Raw genomic sequence first — 18,068 nt, 5'->3', positions numbered from 1 at the left:
GTACATTCCTGCTGTCACCTAATGTATCACTATGAAATTATTCTTTAATCGGCAGAAGTTAACTGTTTATAAGGTAAGTTTTAGAGGTAACATTTTGCTGTCTTTGCAACCATGTTTAGGGTCAGAAACTCAGTGGGAAGCATGTTATTAGCAAGTATATTGCCTTTGGTGCTGGTTGCAGTGCATGAGAGACACCAAGGCTGCTTCTCTGTGGGCTAAAAACCCACTCTTGACTAGTCAGACTTTGTGTCACAGCTGTATTGAAAAAGCTGCTGAGTCCAAAGCCATTATTGCTACAGTACATTTAATCAGCAATGAACTCTTTATTGCAAACTTTCTTTTTAGGACATATTCATTTGAAGATACTGTCTTACCTTTATAGTTTTTAAATAGGTTTAATGTATGCTTTTTCAGAGAAAGTATAGAACCAAATGACTTCATTCAGTAGATTTTAGAGATGCAAAAGGTAGCCCAATTATTTTTTTTTATTGTACTTTTATGCAGTTTGACTAGTCATCATCATGACCAGGGAATTTTTCAAGTTTGGGTTAGTGTATACTGGTGCATGTTGCTTCATTGCCATTGCTTCTGTATCACAATTTACTGTTTTTCTGCATGATATTTATCCCATGCCATAATGCTTTACGCTGATGATCTAAAGCCCGAGCTTGGTTTGCTCTGTTCACTCAATTTACTGTTGCAGGATGCTCCCCTCTCAGACTGTACGGAAACAATTGAAGGGCTCGATCCCACAGAGCAGGCCTTTAATCCCGCTAAATCTGTCTCTGTTAGAAAGGTACTTACTGCCATGTCATAACTGCTCTAAGTTCTGTTGTTTACCTTTCACTTTTACCTCTTTTTTGCCCTGGGTTGTAGCTTATATTTCTTTGTAAATGTTAAGAAGGTTATACAATTCTACAAATTATGCATGTGTTTATGTTTGATACATTAATTTTTTTTAAAGAAATAAAGTCAGTCTTATTCCTTTTATGATCATGGATAGCATATGGAAAATTGTACGGTTCTCAGTGTAGTTTTGTTTGTGCATGGTCTTTGTTAAGTAACCTGGTTACATCAGTGTAATACCCAAAATATCCACAGGCTTAGCCAAAAATTAAAGCAGCACAAATACGTAAAGCACGATTGTAGCTGTTTTCATGTCATGGGTGTTGTATGTGGATGAATCTCAAGTGGTACTGCCTCTGAAGATTGAGCCATTTGTTGGCTACCTAAAGTCATTTTTCAGATTGTACTGGCCAAATTTCATATGAGAACCCATGTATCTGAAATTGTGAAAAATCATAAAATGTAACATGGCAGTAAGCTTTAAAGTAGTCTCGTTTCTGTCATGTAACCATATGGGTCAATCTTCTACAAACACACCCCTATATTAGGTAGTCCAGGACTACATCACATCAGATATTTACACATATATGAATCAGCCCTAAGTTACTCTTCTCAAACTAATAGCATCACTTTGGTCATCTCTGACGTGGCCCTGTTGTGCTCTTCTCCTCTGCTACATGAATGTGGAGAAAGGGAAATATTAGGCCTTACTACTTAAATTTCTCTCCACAGAGTTTACACTCATGTGCATGCCCTGCCAATCTGGGATAACATTTGTTGTATCATAAAGTAGACTGTATTGCATGAAGACTTATAATTTGTTCGTCTTTAAGGTGTCTGGTGCCACAAGAGTAGATCATACTAGAAATTGAAAAATAAAAGCAGTAAGTTCCATGCATTCGTTGTGCCTTATTTGTCAGCTTTTCCGATATCTTCATGATTCTATTAGTTTGTATTTGTATAGAATATTATGAAGGACAGTGGAGTTGTAAAGTATTAGTTAGCCTTGTTCTTCCTCTTGCAGTGGAGTCAAGGGCTGCTTGCTTTGGGATAGCTTTGTGCTACAGCTTGATAGCAGTCTGCTAATTTAAGAAGTAGGCATAATTTTTGAGGACATCTTTAGCCATACACCAATTTCACAGAATTTCTAGAGGCCTTCCACATGCTAGGAGAGTGTCAATTAGAGCATTCAGCAAAGTGAAGTGGACCTCTGTGTTAGCCACCAGCTACAAGATGGCTTGTTTCTTCTGCAGACACAGAAATGCCCTCGACAGCCTTCTCTGTGTGCTTTTCAAACTCTGCTCCTGTTCTGCATGCTAAAAACAGGCACACAAATAAGGTCCCTGGTGGCCCTCAACTAGTCTTGGCAACTCTAAACGCCCAAAATTCTGTACCACACACAGAATAGAATCTTTTTCACAGAGCAGATCTGCTGTCCTAAGGCTCTCTGTGGCAACCCAGTCCTCAGTGGTTTCAGCTGAGCCTGGAGATTGAGAAGTTCCTCAGGTTTCGGCTGCCAGAGGAAGTCCCATGCACCATTCGGGTGGCCAAATATCCCTAGAATTTGCCAGTCCACCTGGGTGGCATTCCTGAGATAGTGTGAGAAGAATCAGCAACTGAACACCACAGGACTTACACAGCTTCTCTCATCCCTACAAGATGGACTCTGCATAGATCTTCAGCCTAATAGCCGGCAGAATCCTCAGGGCTTTCTAAATGTTCCAGCAAACCTATCAGCTCTAGTATCCTCCATTTTTATAGGGAGCAACTCTCCTTAGTCCACCTGTCCAGCAAAGATCTGGGATCTCAACAAAGTGCTTCTAGCACTCCAGAAACCACAGTTGAATCACTGAAGCGTTCCATATTGTGTCTCTGAAAGTGATATTTTGGCTCTGATTGTTATGACACAGGGTACTGAGCTCTGACATACTTCAGCTGGCTAAACATCTCCACGTTTCACAAAGAAAAGTGTGGTGGGCTCCTATCGGAGAGATGTTGTTTGCAGATGACTCAGTCTTGACAGTGCACTCTGAGGAAACGCTACTCGTCAACCATTTTGTCCGTTTGGTCTTGTCATCAGCCTGACAAAGACCAACATTTTTGCTCAGGAGGCAACAAGCACTCCACATGTCAGCATTGGTAACCAAACGCCTAAGGTGGTAGACAATTTTGTCTACCTAGGCTCCACCATAACCAGTAACCTTTCCATCAACACTGAGCTGGACAAACGTATTGGTAAGGCAACTATGACAATGGCTTGCCTCTCCAAAAGGGTATGGAGAATGTGATGCTAGTGACCAATACCAAGATGAAGGTCTGCCAGGCTTGTGTGTTGAGCTTTATGGACAACATGCAGTGGGTCAGGAAGAGTTGGACATCACATGGCAGGACAGAGTCTCAAACAAAGATGTGCTCCCCTAAGACCACATTCACAACCTGTTTGCACTTCTGTCTCAGTGACGTCTGGACTGACTTGGTCATATCCACAGAATGGAAGATGGCAGGAATCCATAAGAACGTGTTCTATTGGAATCTGACTTGGGGCACTAGACCTGTTACAAAGTTGTCCGCAAATGTGACATGAAGGCTGGGAACCTTAACCCCGCTGTGTGGGAATCCCTTGCAGGCAACGCTATTGCCCAGTGGCAGACAGGTAGTATATCCACAGCAGCGACTGCTGGGAGGAGAGCAGAGAGAAGAAACATCATGGTGCACCAATAGCAGCGAAAACAGAGACATGACTTTCCTGTATCAGTCTCTGATACAGCCACAGCAGGCACTGTAACTCTCCAGTGGTTTACCCCAATAGGTTCATTCTTCCATTGCCTCCCAAGAAAAATGGATGCCAGCAATTATAAAAACTTAATTTTATTTATGCCTTGATAATTTTATTAAGTTTACAGTTTTAAAAAGTTGTTTGTATTACAACTTTTTTGTTCTTTTATGTAAAATGCTTATAGTTGGGTTAAAAACCCCAACCAAGTCTTGCTAAATATGGACCAGTATCCTGTTCTCACAGTGGCTGGCCAGATGCCTATGGGAAGTTGGCATGTAGGACCAAGTGCAAAGCATTTTCCCCTCCTAAGCTTTCCAGCAACTTATATTCAGAATCATACAGCCTCTAACCATGGAGGCAGAGTGTAACTAACCATGTCTCGTGGCCATTAATAAAAGCCATCCAAGTTGCTGGCCATCACTACCTCCTGCTGGGGCATGTTCCATAGTTTCAACTATGCGCTGCGTGAAGAAGTACTCTTGTTTCTGGGTCCCAAATCCTCCAACATTGTTTCATTGGATGTTCTTGAGTTCTAGTGTTATGAGAGAGGGAGAAAAACTTCTCTAGCCACTTGCTCCATGCCACATGTAATTTCATACCCTACTATCATGTCACCTCTTGCTTGTTTTCTCTCTAAGCTGACCACACTCCCCGCCTTTCTTCATATGCAATTTGCTTCATCCCCCTGATCATTTTGGCTGCCCTTTTCTGAACCCTTTCCACCTCTACAATATCCCTTTTGAGGTGACCAGAACTGTACACAGTATTCCAAATTCTGTCACGCCATAGATTTATATAACTGCTTTATGATATGGATGGATTTGTTTTTAGTTCCTTTTCTAATGATCCGTAGCATGGAATTCTCCTTTTTCACAGCTGCTTCACACTGGGTCAACGTCTTCCTCAAGCTCTCCCCTACAACCCCAGGGTCTCGTTCCTGGTCAGTCACTGCCAGTTCAGTCCCCATGAGGATATATGTGGAATTTTCTGGCATTACTTTGCATCTTTTTACATTGAATTACATTGTCCTGGCTCTTCTCCTCAGACTTGGCCATTGACTTTTTAGAGTTTTTAAAGGTTAATTGATGAAGTCAGTGCACTGTCCCAACATTGGTCTACAGGTTACAAGTACTTCAATATATGACCGGGCTGAGCTAAGACATTGGAATTGGTCTTATCCCAAGATGAACTGGCCAGTTTCCAGTGCTTCATTGATAGTAGTATTGATCAATATAGTTGACTGCCTTTTCTAGCCTACCTTTCCCCCCCCAGTTGATATTTTTATTAAAGATTTCTTGGTTTACAAATGTATGTGCAATGGCTCTTTTCTAGCCTACTTAAAAAGTAACTTTTCATATGTGAAGTCCACAGAAAAAGAATAGCAGAACATAGTAAGAAATTTGTTTAAAAGGATGAAACTGAATATGAATTTCCGAGCACAATTCAAAGTGTTGGTGCTGACCTTTAAAGCCCTGAACGGCCTCGGTCCTGTATACTTGAAGGAGCGTCTCCACCCCCATCGTTCAGCCCGGACACTGAGATCCAGCTCCGAGGGCCTTCCGGCGGTTCCCTCATTGCGAGAAGTGAGGTTACATGGAACCAGACAGAGGGCCTTCTTGGTAGTGGCACCCGCCCTGTGGAACACCCTCCCTTCAGATGTGAAGGAAATAGGCAGCTATCCAATCTTTAAAAGACATCTGAAGGCAGCCCTGTTTAGAGAAGTTTTTAATATTTAATGCTGTATTGTTTTTAACACTCTATTGGGAGCTGCCCAGAGTGGCTGGGGAAACTCAGCCAGATGGGCGGGGTATAAATAATAAATTATTATTATTATTATTATTATTATTATTATTATTATTATTATTATTATTATATTTAAAACACAATTGTATGTAATCATAATTTATAAAAATCAAGGTTGGGTTAGTTATTAGTATTGTAGAATAGGGTTACATCTGTTGAGTGACAAAGTGTAACCTCAAATATTGAAATAAAATAAAATATTAAAAGTGACAAAAATATAGTTGACTGCCATAGGAAGTGTCTCAGAATTAGAGCATCCTCTGATATCTGACTCCTTTCACAGTTTATTTATTTTCCCTCTCCTGCTCACCCACCTTTTTTACTGCTGGAATCTAAGCTCAGGGAACAGACATCGGAGTTCTCTACCGGTCAACAAGAGCATCCTCTAGTATCTTCCAACAAGGTTTGGGCACTCAGGGATATGGGCCAGAAATGAGCCTTTGAAATCTCATCAGAAGAGTCTGAAATTCTCTAACTCATCTGACATATGCCCTTCATGGAGTATTAGGTGCTGACAAGATGTATCTGCCATCTTTCCTGGGGGAACTGAGTATCTTGTTTCTTCCTGGGAATGATTTCCTTCTGTGTGGGGTGTTAATATGTTGTCCTTCAATGGCTGAGACTGACATATTTTCCCACATGATTTGGTGAGCTCCACACTACTGCCTTGCTCTTTCTGTGAGTTTAAAAGTACCTTAAAGAGTGAAAGAACAATATAGCCCGGCTTTTGTGTTATTTGAGTCCACGTCCTGGAAGAAGTGCCCTCCTTTGCAGGACTATGGGTTCTGTTCCCCACAGGGTAAGAATAAAGAAGAATGAGGGAGTGCTCTTCCAAATAAAGATACCTGTGGTCACTGACGTTAAATGTTCTTGTGCCTCCAGTGCAAATTATGACAAAGATGTCATTCTATAGCACACATTTAAAACGTGGCTGTGGACCTTGTCAAGATTTTTCACCCAGTGGAAGTGTAAAAGGGAATTTCTGGTCAGTATTGCACAAGAGGACAGCCTTCCCTGAAGGCCTGTCCCCACTTTTGAATGTTCTGGAGAAGGTTAATTTGGATTTGTAGTAGCTGAACCTTTTAACAGTTTGGTTCCCACTGCTTCCCAAGGGGTGTAGTGATGCTATATTTTGTTATATATTTTGTTGTGCTGCTTAAGAGTGGATATAGTGTGGCAGAAACACTGATGTTTGTGTGATGCTATCCCTGAAATGCCTGTTCTCATGTAGTGGGTTAAATGAGTATTATTATTGTTACCATTAGTAATTTGTTATGTGTGTAGGCAGTCTTTCACCTGAAAACTCTTCACAAATTTGGAACTCATTAGTCTCGCTCTATTGCGGAATGTAGTCATGATGCAATAACCATGTGATAAAATGGATATTCTTACTTTCTCTAAATGAAAATCTTTTCAGTCTTTTTTTTTTAATCAGATTTTGAATAATTTCTTCCATTGTTTTAGCCCTCAGGCATTGTTAGTGCACTGTATATTATTTCATGAGAAACATTTATTTTCTTCTAACTAGGGAGAATTGGTGACAGCATCAAAGGCAATAATTGAGAAGGAGTACCAACCACGAGTAATCGTAAGCACAACAGGACCAAACCCCTTCAACAAGTTCACAGACCAAGAACTAGAAGAGTATCGCAGAGAAGTAGAAAGGAAACAGAGGCAGTCAGGTTTGTGTCTACCTAACTCTTAACTTGCCTTACCATGGTGTCAATAGACTTCGGATATGTAGTTTAATGTGCCAGGCTTCCCTTATAAGTTTCCTTTGTGTTGATTCTCAACATACCTCGGTGGTTGTACTGTGACATTTGCCCAACCTGCACAATGTACCAAGCAGTTACAGGAGCGGCCCTGGCAGAAACATTCTGTATTGCTGCTGTGCTCCTTGCTTGAGACAAAGGAGGAGTGTTGACGGTAGGCTTCTTGTTGGCTAGGGCAAGCAACACATTATCTTGCAGGCAACTTCAGTGATAAGAAACAAGCAATGTTAAACTACACACTCATTTATTGCTGCTACTGTAGTTCATTTTTTCTGCTGAGCTCGAAAAGCAAAAAATAATAGAACTGTGATCTTAAAACTTTCATAATCAAATTCCATTGCAATTCTGTTATTTCATCTATGAATTGCTTCTTACAAAGGAGGGGTTCGTTACCTCCAGCCAATCTGGGCCATTCCAGTTTGACTCATCCCAAATCACACCCACCTGTCAATCAATGAAGTCACTTAGTGATGTTACTGGGAGCAGAGTTCAGTCCTGATGGGTATTGCTTCACCAGCACATCAGCAGGTTCCCTGCAGGGACTGGGCTGGCAGAGGAGACTCCTACAGAGAACAGGATTGAACTCTACGCTCATCAGCTGGTGAGTGGAGGCTTCAATCCTGCCATGTGGAATCTGCAGGGAATGCACTGGTGCAGCAGACCCCTGCAGAGGGCAGAATTGAATTCTCCATGAAGCCGATGAATGGAGTTGGGGAAGCAGGCTTCCTCACCCCACCATGTGGGTTAATTCTGACAGCTGAATGGCCTAGACCAGCTGTCAAAACTGGCCCATGGGTTGGAGGTTAGAAAGAAATCTGGCATTCAGAGCCAAAAATTCCCCACCCCTGCTATAAAGCATCTCAAAGCTATTTCCCAATACAATAAAACAGAAAAGCTATTTGAACCCACAAAGCAGCAACAAGGGTGGGGGGGGGGAGAATATCCTGCTGAGCCTAGTACTGCCCATTGTTCTATGTTTTCAGTAACTCTAGACGTACTCACACATTGCACTGAATACAGGTACAAGCAATCTCAGTGCATGTACAGACGTTTGTGTAAGAGTGTACATTTGTTGATTTGTGAAGCTCAGCTATTGTGTACACAGGTATAAAATAGTACACTTACTGGATATAACATTCTGGCATCCCTTGTGAAAAATGTTTTTCAGACAAAATGGATGTAGTTTAGAAACTTCAAGTAGTAAAGCATAATAATTTGCTATATGTTAAAAATCATACGACTTAACATTATTGGGACATCCAGAAATTTTGAACAAGTTGACCCAGCAATTGAAGACTCTGTTATTCTTGTGTGTTTAATGCATGAGATACTTCAGCTTAAACTGATTGTCTTTATAATGGTTACTGATTACATTTTTATCCAGGCCTTCTTGGAGCCCAGGGTGGCATATATGTTCTCTCTTTGCCTACTTTATTTTCAGTGCAACTTTGAGAAGTAGATTAGGCTGAGAAGGAGAGACTGAGCCCAAGGCCAGTCAGTCATTTTCGCGGCTGCGTAGGGATCAGTCTCCCAAGCATGAAATGCTTGCCACTACACAACAGTCGTTCCCTTCCTTGCATTTGAGCTTTGAACAAAAATTGCCTCTCCTTTAGGATGATTTTTTTTTCTTTTGCATTACTATAAGGGACCCAGGTGGTGCTGTGGTCTAAAGCACAGAGCCTAGGGCTTGCCAATCAGAAGATCGGCGGTTCAAATCCCCGCAATGGGGTGAGCTCCCGTTGTTGGGTCCCAGCTCCTGTCAACCTAGCAGTTTGAAAACACATCAGAGTGCAAGTAGATAAATAGGTACCGCTCTGGCGGAAAGGTAAACAGCGTTTCCATGTGCTGCTCTGGTTCGCCAAAAGCGGCTTAGTCATGCTGGCCACATGACCTGGAAAAACAGTCTGCGGACAAACATTGGCTCCCTCGGCCAGTAAAGTGAGATGAGTGCCGCAACTCCAGAGTCGTCTGCGACTGGACCTAACGGTCGGGGGTACCTTTACCTTTAAGAAACAATGGGATTCAGTTTGCAGGGTGGTTGAGGGTGAGAAAATGAACATATTTGCATTGCCAAGGCAACTGTAACCCTAGGCTGATTGTTCTTAGTTGACTAGTTGGGTAGAAAGAGGATGGAGAATTGCACGTCATTACATAGCTTTCAGCAGCAGCTACACACAGTTGAACTAACGTTGACAAAAATCTTACTTCTCAATGTGGCAGGCAATGAAGCTGCCAACTGGGCAAGACCAGTCCAGTTTGTGAATATCTTCGCTTTAGTTTATGGTTGGCCATGTTCCTTAATTGCTTCCTGCTAGAGAGGCTTCCGCTGAACAAAGTTCCTTGCAATGGTCATTTATGGTTTTTTTCTGTGATCTGTAGTAGCTGGACTAATCTGGAATCCTTAACAGTTTGTGTTTATAATTTGTATAATGTTCCATTCATTGCCTCCTGTGAATTTCAGATGTCATCAGCCACAGTAAATTCTAAAATGAAACCTCAAACTTCCCTATCTATTTTAACATAGGGCACAATTAGTAGCACATTTTTGCTCAATTGCACTTGTGTTTTCATTTACATTTGAAACAGCTTCTGAACAGAGTTCTTCATTAAAAGTTCCTTTATGCACAGTTATGTGAATTGTGAGAGTGATCTGTTTAACCTGGTCTGTACTCTTACATTTTGTAGAAGATTCAGAAGATGCCAGACAGCAGAGGGAGAGGAGCTCTTTGGAGCACCCTGCTGCTTGCACTCCACCCAGCACTCCAGTGAAACTGGAGGAAGGTATGTCCCCTGGAGCTAAGAGTTTGTTTAGCTGCACCTCTGTGTTCATGTTTCAGTTGATATCAGATAAAAATGTGTTCATCTATTTTATTCTGTAGAGCAACATATAGCTAAATGTGCTAGTGGTTGTGTTCGCAATAATAAAGAAATGTGCACTGAGAACACAAGGACTGCCTGATTGGGCAAGACCACGCTCTGTCTCGTGTGACATGGAAAGTGGCCATCTCCTTTTGTTAGCTCCTGATTAAGTGGCATACCGTCCAATAGAGTTATCAGTAGTTTTCTTTCATGAATTGCTTTATTCTTTTAAAAAGCCATCTTAGCTAGCTAGCAATATCAACTTTTAATTTGTGGATTATTTACACATTTTGTCCTTTATCTGCTGCCAGTAGTGTCATCGAGTGATCCTGAGTTCTTGTGTTGTGAAGGAAGGAGGTTTTTATTTATATCTGCACTGTACACAACTTTGTAAACCTCTGTCCTGTTTCTGTTAAGTTTTTTTCAACGGAAAAGCCACTAGTGCTTTAAGCTTTCTTCAAAGGGAAGATGTTCCAGCACTGGATCTCTTTGGTTGCACTCTTATGCACCTTTCTCACCTCTTTGGCACTCTCTTCAAGCGGTGGTCTCCCAAAACTGTACACAGTATTTCCAAATTCTCTATTCCATAATGGCAATAGAAACTTCCTTTGGATCATTTCCAGCTCCGAGTGCAACTTTTTCATTGCTTGTGGGATCAGGAAGAGTCAACTTCAGAGCCCCTTTTAATATCCTGTTCCCAGTTAACTTGGGAGTAACTGCTGTTTGTGAGATTTACTTCCAAGTAAATTGGCACAGGATCATGCTGTTAAAAAACTTAACATAGCTAAATAGGAACATAGCTAAATAGAAAAGGGAGACTGAATGGGAAATCACCTAATAGCTTTTTGGATGGTCAAATTAACAAAGTCACAAGAATAGAATTTACAAATTTGCTGAAATTAAAATGATGCTAGAGAATTTTGAAATTATTTCTTTGCAGTGAGGGTTCCCAGAGTGTCCTTTCAGCAGTACTGAAAGACTCTTGATCATCAATAGCCAGCCACTCTGCCATTATCTCTCCCCTCTCCAGTTCTCCTCTTCATTGAAACGTTCATTGGCAGAAATGCTCGTCAGCAGTTGATCTTGAACCTTTTGTTTTAGGATTTGATCTCACAGCTGGCTACTAGGAAATATCTGTGCTACCAAATAGTAGCTGCCTACCAAACCAGGCACAAGCTGTAGAATGCCATCCATCAGGATATTAGTGAAGCTAATGTCCCATTGTGCGCCAGTGAGCAGGATCACTGTGCTCAGCAACTCTTAAGTACCCCTGAGCAGCAGTAGTGGGCACCACTGCTTTGCTGATCTGGCTTCCCAACACCGCTCATCACTGCCAGTTATCAAGAGGGGGAGGGGCGAGTGGCAGGAAGCGCAGTGCAAGCGCAGTGGCAGAACCACTCAAAAACTACTGCACCAAGCTCCCCACAGCTTTGTCTCCCTTCCTTTTGGTAACTGGCAGTGCCACACCAACCACTGCTGCACCTGAGACCCACCTACCAACAAAAGGAGATTTCACTTCCAGAGGGACGCAGGTCTTGGATATATAGACTCCTGTCTAGAGCTGTTTCCAAGGGGAAATCTTCCTGCCCAAATGGGTTTTTGGATCATGCAATTTTTTTTTAGCAAATTCTGCTTGGTGGTTGCACATTTCTTAAGCATTATTGTAATTGGATTACACCTCTACTCATAGGTTTCAAAGTTAAAAGATTTGATTTCTTTAAGGTCTCTGCTTAATGAGAGCAAGACCAGACCTATTGTTGCAGTGAATTAGTAAAAATAAGTTGAGTACTCAAACCAGGTGTAATCTAAGATGTGTTCAGTGTTTCCCTTTTACCCTGGATTTTATCACTTGTCTGTTACAAAGTTGTCTCTTCACACCACCTCATTCTGTATTTTATAAGAATGGTAATGACCATTCTTTTAATATAACACAATGGCTGTGATGGATGTATAGATTCTCTACTTGTGCTTTTTTCTTCTTGTGGCTGCGTTACAAACAGGAGGTGGATATGCTAAAGAGTACCTGTTGCCATAGTAAGTATCATCCCATCCCTGTTCCTGCTGCTTTATCCTGACTTCTCTGTGCTGTGCTTCATTCTCTTGCATATTTTGTGGTGTTTCCTCCCTATGTTGGTTTGGTCAGCCTTTACATAGTTTGAAGTCTGCTTAACTATTTCAGTTGCTTTACCAGAACAAAGAGATCAGAGGTACATTAAGAAAAATACAGTCTGTATTAGACTTGAGTGTGACTTGGTAGCCATATGTATAAAACACTCCAGGTGTTCACATACTGATTTTGACCCCAAACCATTGATTTATCCTGTAAAGCAGAGAATAAGGTAGCGTGGCATTGCTCCTTATATCAATGACAACAAACTAAAATCACCTTAAGAGATAAAAGGATGTTTCAAAGAGGCTCATCCCTTCATGATTGTGTCTGTTTTCCTAAGTGTTCTTAGTGGCGCGTTGCCTGTTGTGAGAAGGGAGCCTGAGCCCCTCTCTTCAAGAAGAGAAGACGGTAGACAGTGCAAATCTGGTAGCCTGTATTTCTCTTAAGATGCCTCCATAACAGCACTCCACATACATTTCTGTGGGACGGGAAAGTCCCCTCTCCTCCTCATGTCAAACCAGACTATAATCATATGTTAGAGAGTGGCTTTATAGTGCCATTTTCAGCACATGGTTGTACCAGTTGCATTGTTTTATATAGCATTTACTGTGCTTCTTCATGGGCATCCAGCAAGCTTTACATTTTCAATTTGTTTTTGACCCTGAAATTCTTTCAAGTAAAATCTAACTGCAAGTCCCATTGGAAAGGTGCATTTAATTTGCTGAGCTGAACAAATGTTTAAAGTTTTTGTTGTTGTTCCTTAAAGCCATATCCATACATTTCTTTGCCATGTTTGCACGTAACAAAAGGCCAGACTTACCAATTTAGCATGAATGGGCAGTGTGCTGGCATATGCTGCCTGATTGCTCCCACTTCACTCCTCTCCTGGCGTATGAGGGGTTAAACTGGGAAGACCTACTTTTCTGTTGCATCTGAACCAGAGATTGGGATTGGGATTCCCTAACAAGCCATAGTCAGCAAGCCAGCCACAAATCGTGGCTTAATGTAGACTAGAGATTGTGGTTTGTTACAGAAAAACAAACCATGTTCTCTGGTTACAATGGAAAGGGAAACCAATAAAGTTTGCTGAAGAGCCATAACTCTAATATGGCATCTGCCTTGCACGGAAAAGGTCCCAGCTTCAGTTTCCAGCATCTCTATGTAGGGCTGGGAATATACTGTCTGAAACTCTTGAGAGCCACTGCCACTCACCAACCTTTGCCAGTCTGGTTCCCTCCAGATGTTTTTGGACTACAGTTTGGATTACAACCCCCACCAGCACAGCTGTATGTTGCCAGGGCTGATGGGAGCATGACCATACTGGCTGGGGCTGATGGGAATTGTAGTCCACTTCTGGAGGGTGCCTGCGTGGTGAAGTCAGGTGTAAACATTGCTGAGCTAGTGGGACTGTTGGTCTGACTCCATTTTCATCTGACTTCCTTCCTTCCATGTGAAGGCAGCAATTAATTGCTGTAACAGCAGCAATGAAAACAGAAGGATAGTTGAACTACATTTAAAGAGCTATATTTAAATAAAAGAAATTAATTGCAGCTTTTAACTTTCCAAATAGCTTTTTCATTTCCCCCTGCTTTTTAAATTATCCTAACCCATTTTAAGACTTCTAATGTTTTGGTTTGCTGAGTTTGAAGTGGTTATCATCACTAAGCTAACAAATCCCAGGTTTTTCCTGTTCCAAGCTTCAAATAAAGATGAAACAGAGAATTGTTAAATACAAATACAAAGAAGGTGAATGCAGTATTAAATTAACCTTAAAAGAATACAAACCACAGCATGGTATTTTCAGTGCAGTACTGAAATGAACCAGGTACCTAAAGTCACTGCAATTCAAATTGGGCCAAGAACCATGGCCATAAACCTCCAGTGCCTCAGAAATAAAGTGATATGTTTGCTGTTGCAACTTTGCTGTGGTTTGAGCTTCCCTGTGTTTATGTGACGAGAGCATGTGCAGTGGATCCTAACATCCTTAGTAATTCAAGGAGCTAGCTAAGATTTGATCTACATAAGATCATCTCCTGTTGTTTATGTCCAGGATGCTCTTCACAATAGTGTTTTCTCACTTTCTGTAAGGTCAGAGATAGAGGCACCTTCTTAATGATGATTAAATTTTTGGACTGTGTCTAAAAAACAGACAAGAGATGGCAAAGTACAGCATGTTTTTCCATCCTGAAAGCCAATTCATGCATTATGCAAAAGTGAGGGGAACAGAAGGCGAATCACCCATATACGTCCGTGTTTCCTTTCTTCTATTGCATTGCAGTGCGAGAGGGGAAACGGAAGCGGGGGTAGTTCATGCCTCTGCTTTCCCTGTGTCTCTGTAATATTTGAACAAATGGAGAATCAGGTTGCAAAGAATGCAGAATTTAAGATTCCAAGTCACACAAAACTCTGGCCCACTTGAAGATACAGGTGAGATGTCTTTTGAGGATAAGGGAGCAATAGTTAGCATTGCTGAGCTTTGTATAAAAGCTCCTTCATCTGCAGAGAGTGTGGCTTCATTTTTCATACTGAATGCCTTCGTGTAAGCCAGTCTTTTGGGCCACTGCGAGAGGCTAACATAAAACCTCATTAAGTCATCAGTGCTACTCCGTCTGAATACTGAGTCCAAAATTGCAAAATAAGGAGAAACAAGCATATGCATCTTCCATTTATGCCTCGGTCCCTGCTCCTGCCAACCTAGCAGTTCAAAAGCACGTCAAAGTGGAAGTAGATAAATAGGTACCACTCCAGTGGGAAGGTAAACAGCGTTTCCATGCGCTGCTCTGGTTCTCCAGAAGTGGCTTAGTCATGCTGGCCACATGACCCGGAAGTTGTACGCCAGCTCCCTCGGCCAATAAAGCAAAATGAGCTCCTCAGCCCCAGAGTCGTCCATGACTGGACCTAATGGTCAGGGGTCCCTTTACCCTGTGTGCTTATAGAGAAGAGTGAAAAATATTTCATAAATAAATGTAAGAAGTCAGCAGAATTTTTAGTATGTAAACTTCTGACACTTTGGTTTTTGACTCTAAAGCATTGTGGAGAAGACAGAATTCAAATAAATATTTCAGTTGTATCTCTCTGCCCAAAGGCCATTTACAAAGAGACTCAAAACTCCTGGCTCTGTTTTCCACAGTTAATTTCTGTTAGCCCTCATTTCAGCAACAGGCACACATTAACAGATGTTTCCTGTTGCTTGCTCCACTAGAGAGGCAGCCTAACCAGACTTGCAACGATGACAGTGATGCTGCAACTTTCAAGCAAAGCCTCCCAGATCTCACCCCTGATGAGCCTTCAGAGCATCTCGGCTTCCCAACCTTTGGAAAAGAGGATGATAAAAGTGACAAAGATCTCGCCCAAAGCCAGACTGAGTTACCTCCTGAAAATCCAGAACCCCAATCTCAGCCGGGTGAAGAGGCAGTGACCCCACTGGCTGAGGAGGGGGCAGCAGCCGAAGCCGGCGGTGATGAGTCTCCTGGGAAGTCTCCGTCCAAGAAGAAGAAGAAGTTCCGTACACCTTCCTTCCTGAAGAAAAACAAAAAGAAGACTGACTCCTAAATACCTTCAAATATACTGTCATGGTTAGAGTCTAAGTTTATTAACCACTAGAATGTATCAGTTCTTACTGAGTGTTTTCTTTTGTCTTTAGTAACAAGCAGAACAAGCAACACCCTCAAGCTATAGCTTGATTGCTTAAGATTATAATGGAAAATTAATGAGCAGAAGGTGCTAATCCTGCATATTCAACAGCAGCTAACCAGGGTTTATCCCTAGTACGCAAACAAAGCTAAATGACTTCCATGGAACCCCATGTGTCACGTTGAGAGCCCATGCTGATTTATATATGCAGTCAATGGATTTTTGCAGGGTCTTGCTCCACGGGGTGTTGCTGTCTGCTCACTCTAACATTTGTTCTTGTCCCAGAGCCTACTGTTGTTACCAAGTGGCTTCTTAAATACTGACAACTTGGATATGATTGCAGTTATATTTTGAGAGGTTGTATTATGGAACCGAGCACCTGCTTTCGCACTGTGTAATTAGAAATAACGTTACACTGAGGCTTTGAAGAAAGCTGTCTTTTCCCTTCCCTTATTCTGTATTGTAGCATAGCTGAAATTTAAATCTATTTGTTATGTGTAAGAAGAATGAAGTGATTTGTGGTGTTTCCTGCTGATCCCTCTGCCTGCGTTCTAATAAACTGACAGAACAACCAGTTATTTTACTAATTTCTTTTCTACCAAAAGTTTATATCCAACCTCACCTGATAATTCGGAAGTTAATTTCAAGCCTTTGAAAATAAAATTTCCTAGTAGCAGGCACATACCTACTGCCTTTATTAAGTCAGATCATGACCTCACTCAATTGCTCCAGTACATTGCGCCACTTGCGGATGCAGCAGGAGCTGTACTACAGCGTGAGCTGCCCCAGTCATTTCCAAGGCCATGTGGCTCATTTCCGAGAACCCTTGGAAAGTTTGTCATATTCTGGCACTGACTTGGCACAGCTTGCTAATCTCTTCTGCTGCTCTGGATTCACTGATTTAAGCTACAGTGCAGAGACTAAACTTTTGAGTTGTGCAAGGCAATGTTTCTGAAACAATTGGTATTCTAAACCCGTAAAGTTGACTGAGTTCTGGTTATAACAAAAGAAAAGACTCACTCTTTAAGGTCAGTTGGGAACGAAGATGCTGATTTTTATTGATTAACTTCGGTAATGAATAATGCACCACTGTGGGGGGGGGGGCAGATTGTGTAGGTTTTTAATTGAAGTTTGGTGAAATAGCTAGTATTGAATGCCTTACAATTCGTGCTTTAAAAAAGCACATAAGATTAGAAAGAATTCAGTGACTGGTGCAGCTTTATTCTAAACCTTATGCCTATGTTAGGTTCCAAATAGATACCTTGGAAACCAGTTTGAAACAAATCACTTTAAAATGGTAAAATAAATAAAGAACACCCGTGCAGAAGGGTTACAGGGAGATTGGGGGAGGGTTGGTGGTACTAAAACCATCACTAATGGAAAAGCAGAAGTGCTGATGACAGAGAGAGAGAGAGAGAAAGGAATTTTTCATATGGACTGCATGGCACTAATGGCTTTGAGCTTGTTTCCTAACTGTGTGTCCTGTGAACACTAAAAGCTTAACCGTGTCTCATTGCCAGGATTGAAATTGCATTACAAAAGCCATTGCTTTAGTGTTTCTGTTATAAAACGTAGGGACTCTAATCTTTGACCACATATGCAATGATTTTTAAGTTCCAGTTTTGTAGTTCTCAATTCTTTCTATTACATAATGAAATCTAGTTGTGTATTGTATGAGAACACACTTCAATGGGACAGGGAGGGAAAGGGAAGAGTCCTGTATTTTTTCTTCTTCTTTTGTTGTTTAATTCAATTCTACACAAATAAAATTCTTTAAAGGAGTTGTGTGTCCTTGTGCCTTGTTTCTGAGATCCAGGTATTCTTGAGCTCATGTTGTTGCAAGACTCAAAGCACATTCATGGGGAAGCTAGAATATGCTGGGGCTGCAGCACTGCTGTGTCTGCTATACTTTCCAAACCCAGAAGAGGAGGGGCGCGCACACACCACTTTCAGAAACAAGAGAGTAAAAATTGCAGCCAGGCCTTCAGTGGCTGGTGGCTGCCTGGAGTAGAGACAACACCCCAAATCTGCTGGACTATACAGCCAATCTGTGCAGCGGTGTATCCACTATTATTTAATGTCCATGATAACTATCACTTCCCCCAACACAGATGAGACATGGCAGATGATGCAGGCCTGTGGCGCATTCTCAACACAAGTGAGAAACATGTTCCTATGCTGATTCAGGTCTTCAGATGAATCCGTGTTTCCCCCCATGGGCAGTGGGACAAAAATCACTAACTATAGCATATGGCTACAGGAATCCAGC

The 18,068-nt window shown here is 41.6% G+C and overlaps 1 protein-coding gene across 6 annotated transcripts in view; it reads left to right on the top strand.

The window, feature by feature from the left end:
• Window positions 1-17,580, top strand: part of ADD1 (adducin 1) — a 47,990-nt gene extending 30,410 nt beyond the window's left edge. For 3 of the 6 annotated variants that reach the window (XM_081207675.1, XM_081207677.1, XM_081207676.1), the window contains exons 13-16: window positions 704-796; window positions 6,954-7,107; window positions 9,883-9,978; window positions 15,369-17,580. In XM_081207675.1, the coding sequence (XP_081063801.1) occupies window positions 704-796; window positions 6,954-7,107; window positions 9,883-9,978; window positions 15,369-15,718 (693 nt within the window). In that variant the 3' untranslated portion in view covers window positions 15,719-17,580. Of the gene's footprint in view, window positions 1-703; window positions 797-6,953; window positions 7,108-9,882; window positions 9,979-12,056; window positions 12,091-15,368 lie in introns of all 6 variants that reach the window. The other 3 variants (XM_081207678.1, XM_081207679.1, XM_081207680.1) reach the window with 2 other exon arrangements.
• Window positions 17,581-18,068: the final 488 nt, after the last annotated feature.

This window comes from Podarcis bocagei, assembly GCF_964188305.1.
Source record: "Podarcis bocagei genome assembly, chromosome: 9".
Classification (NCBI taxonomy): Eukaryota; Metazoa; Chordata; class Lepidosauria; order Squamata; family Lacertidae; genus Podarcis; species Podarcis bocagei.
This window is presented reverse-complemented; position numbering and strand designations above follow the sequence as displayed.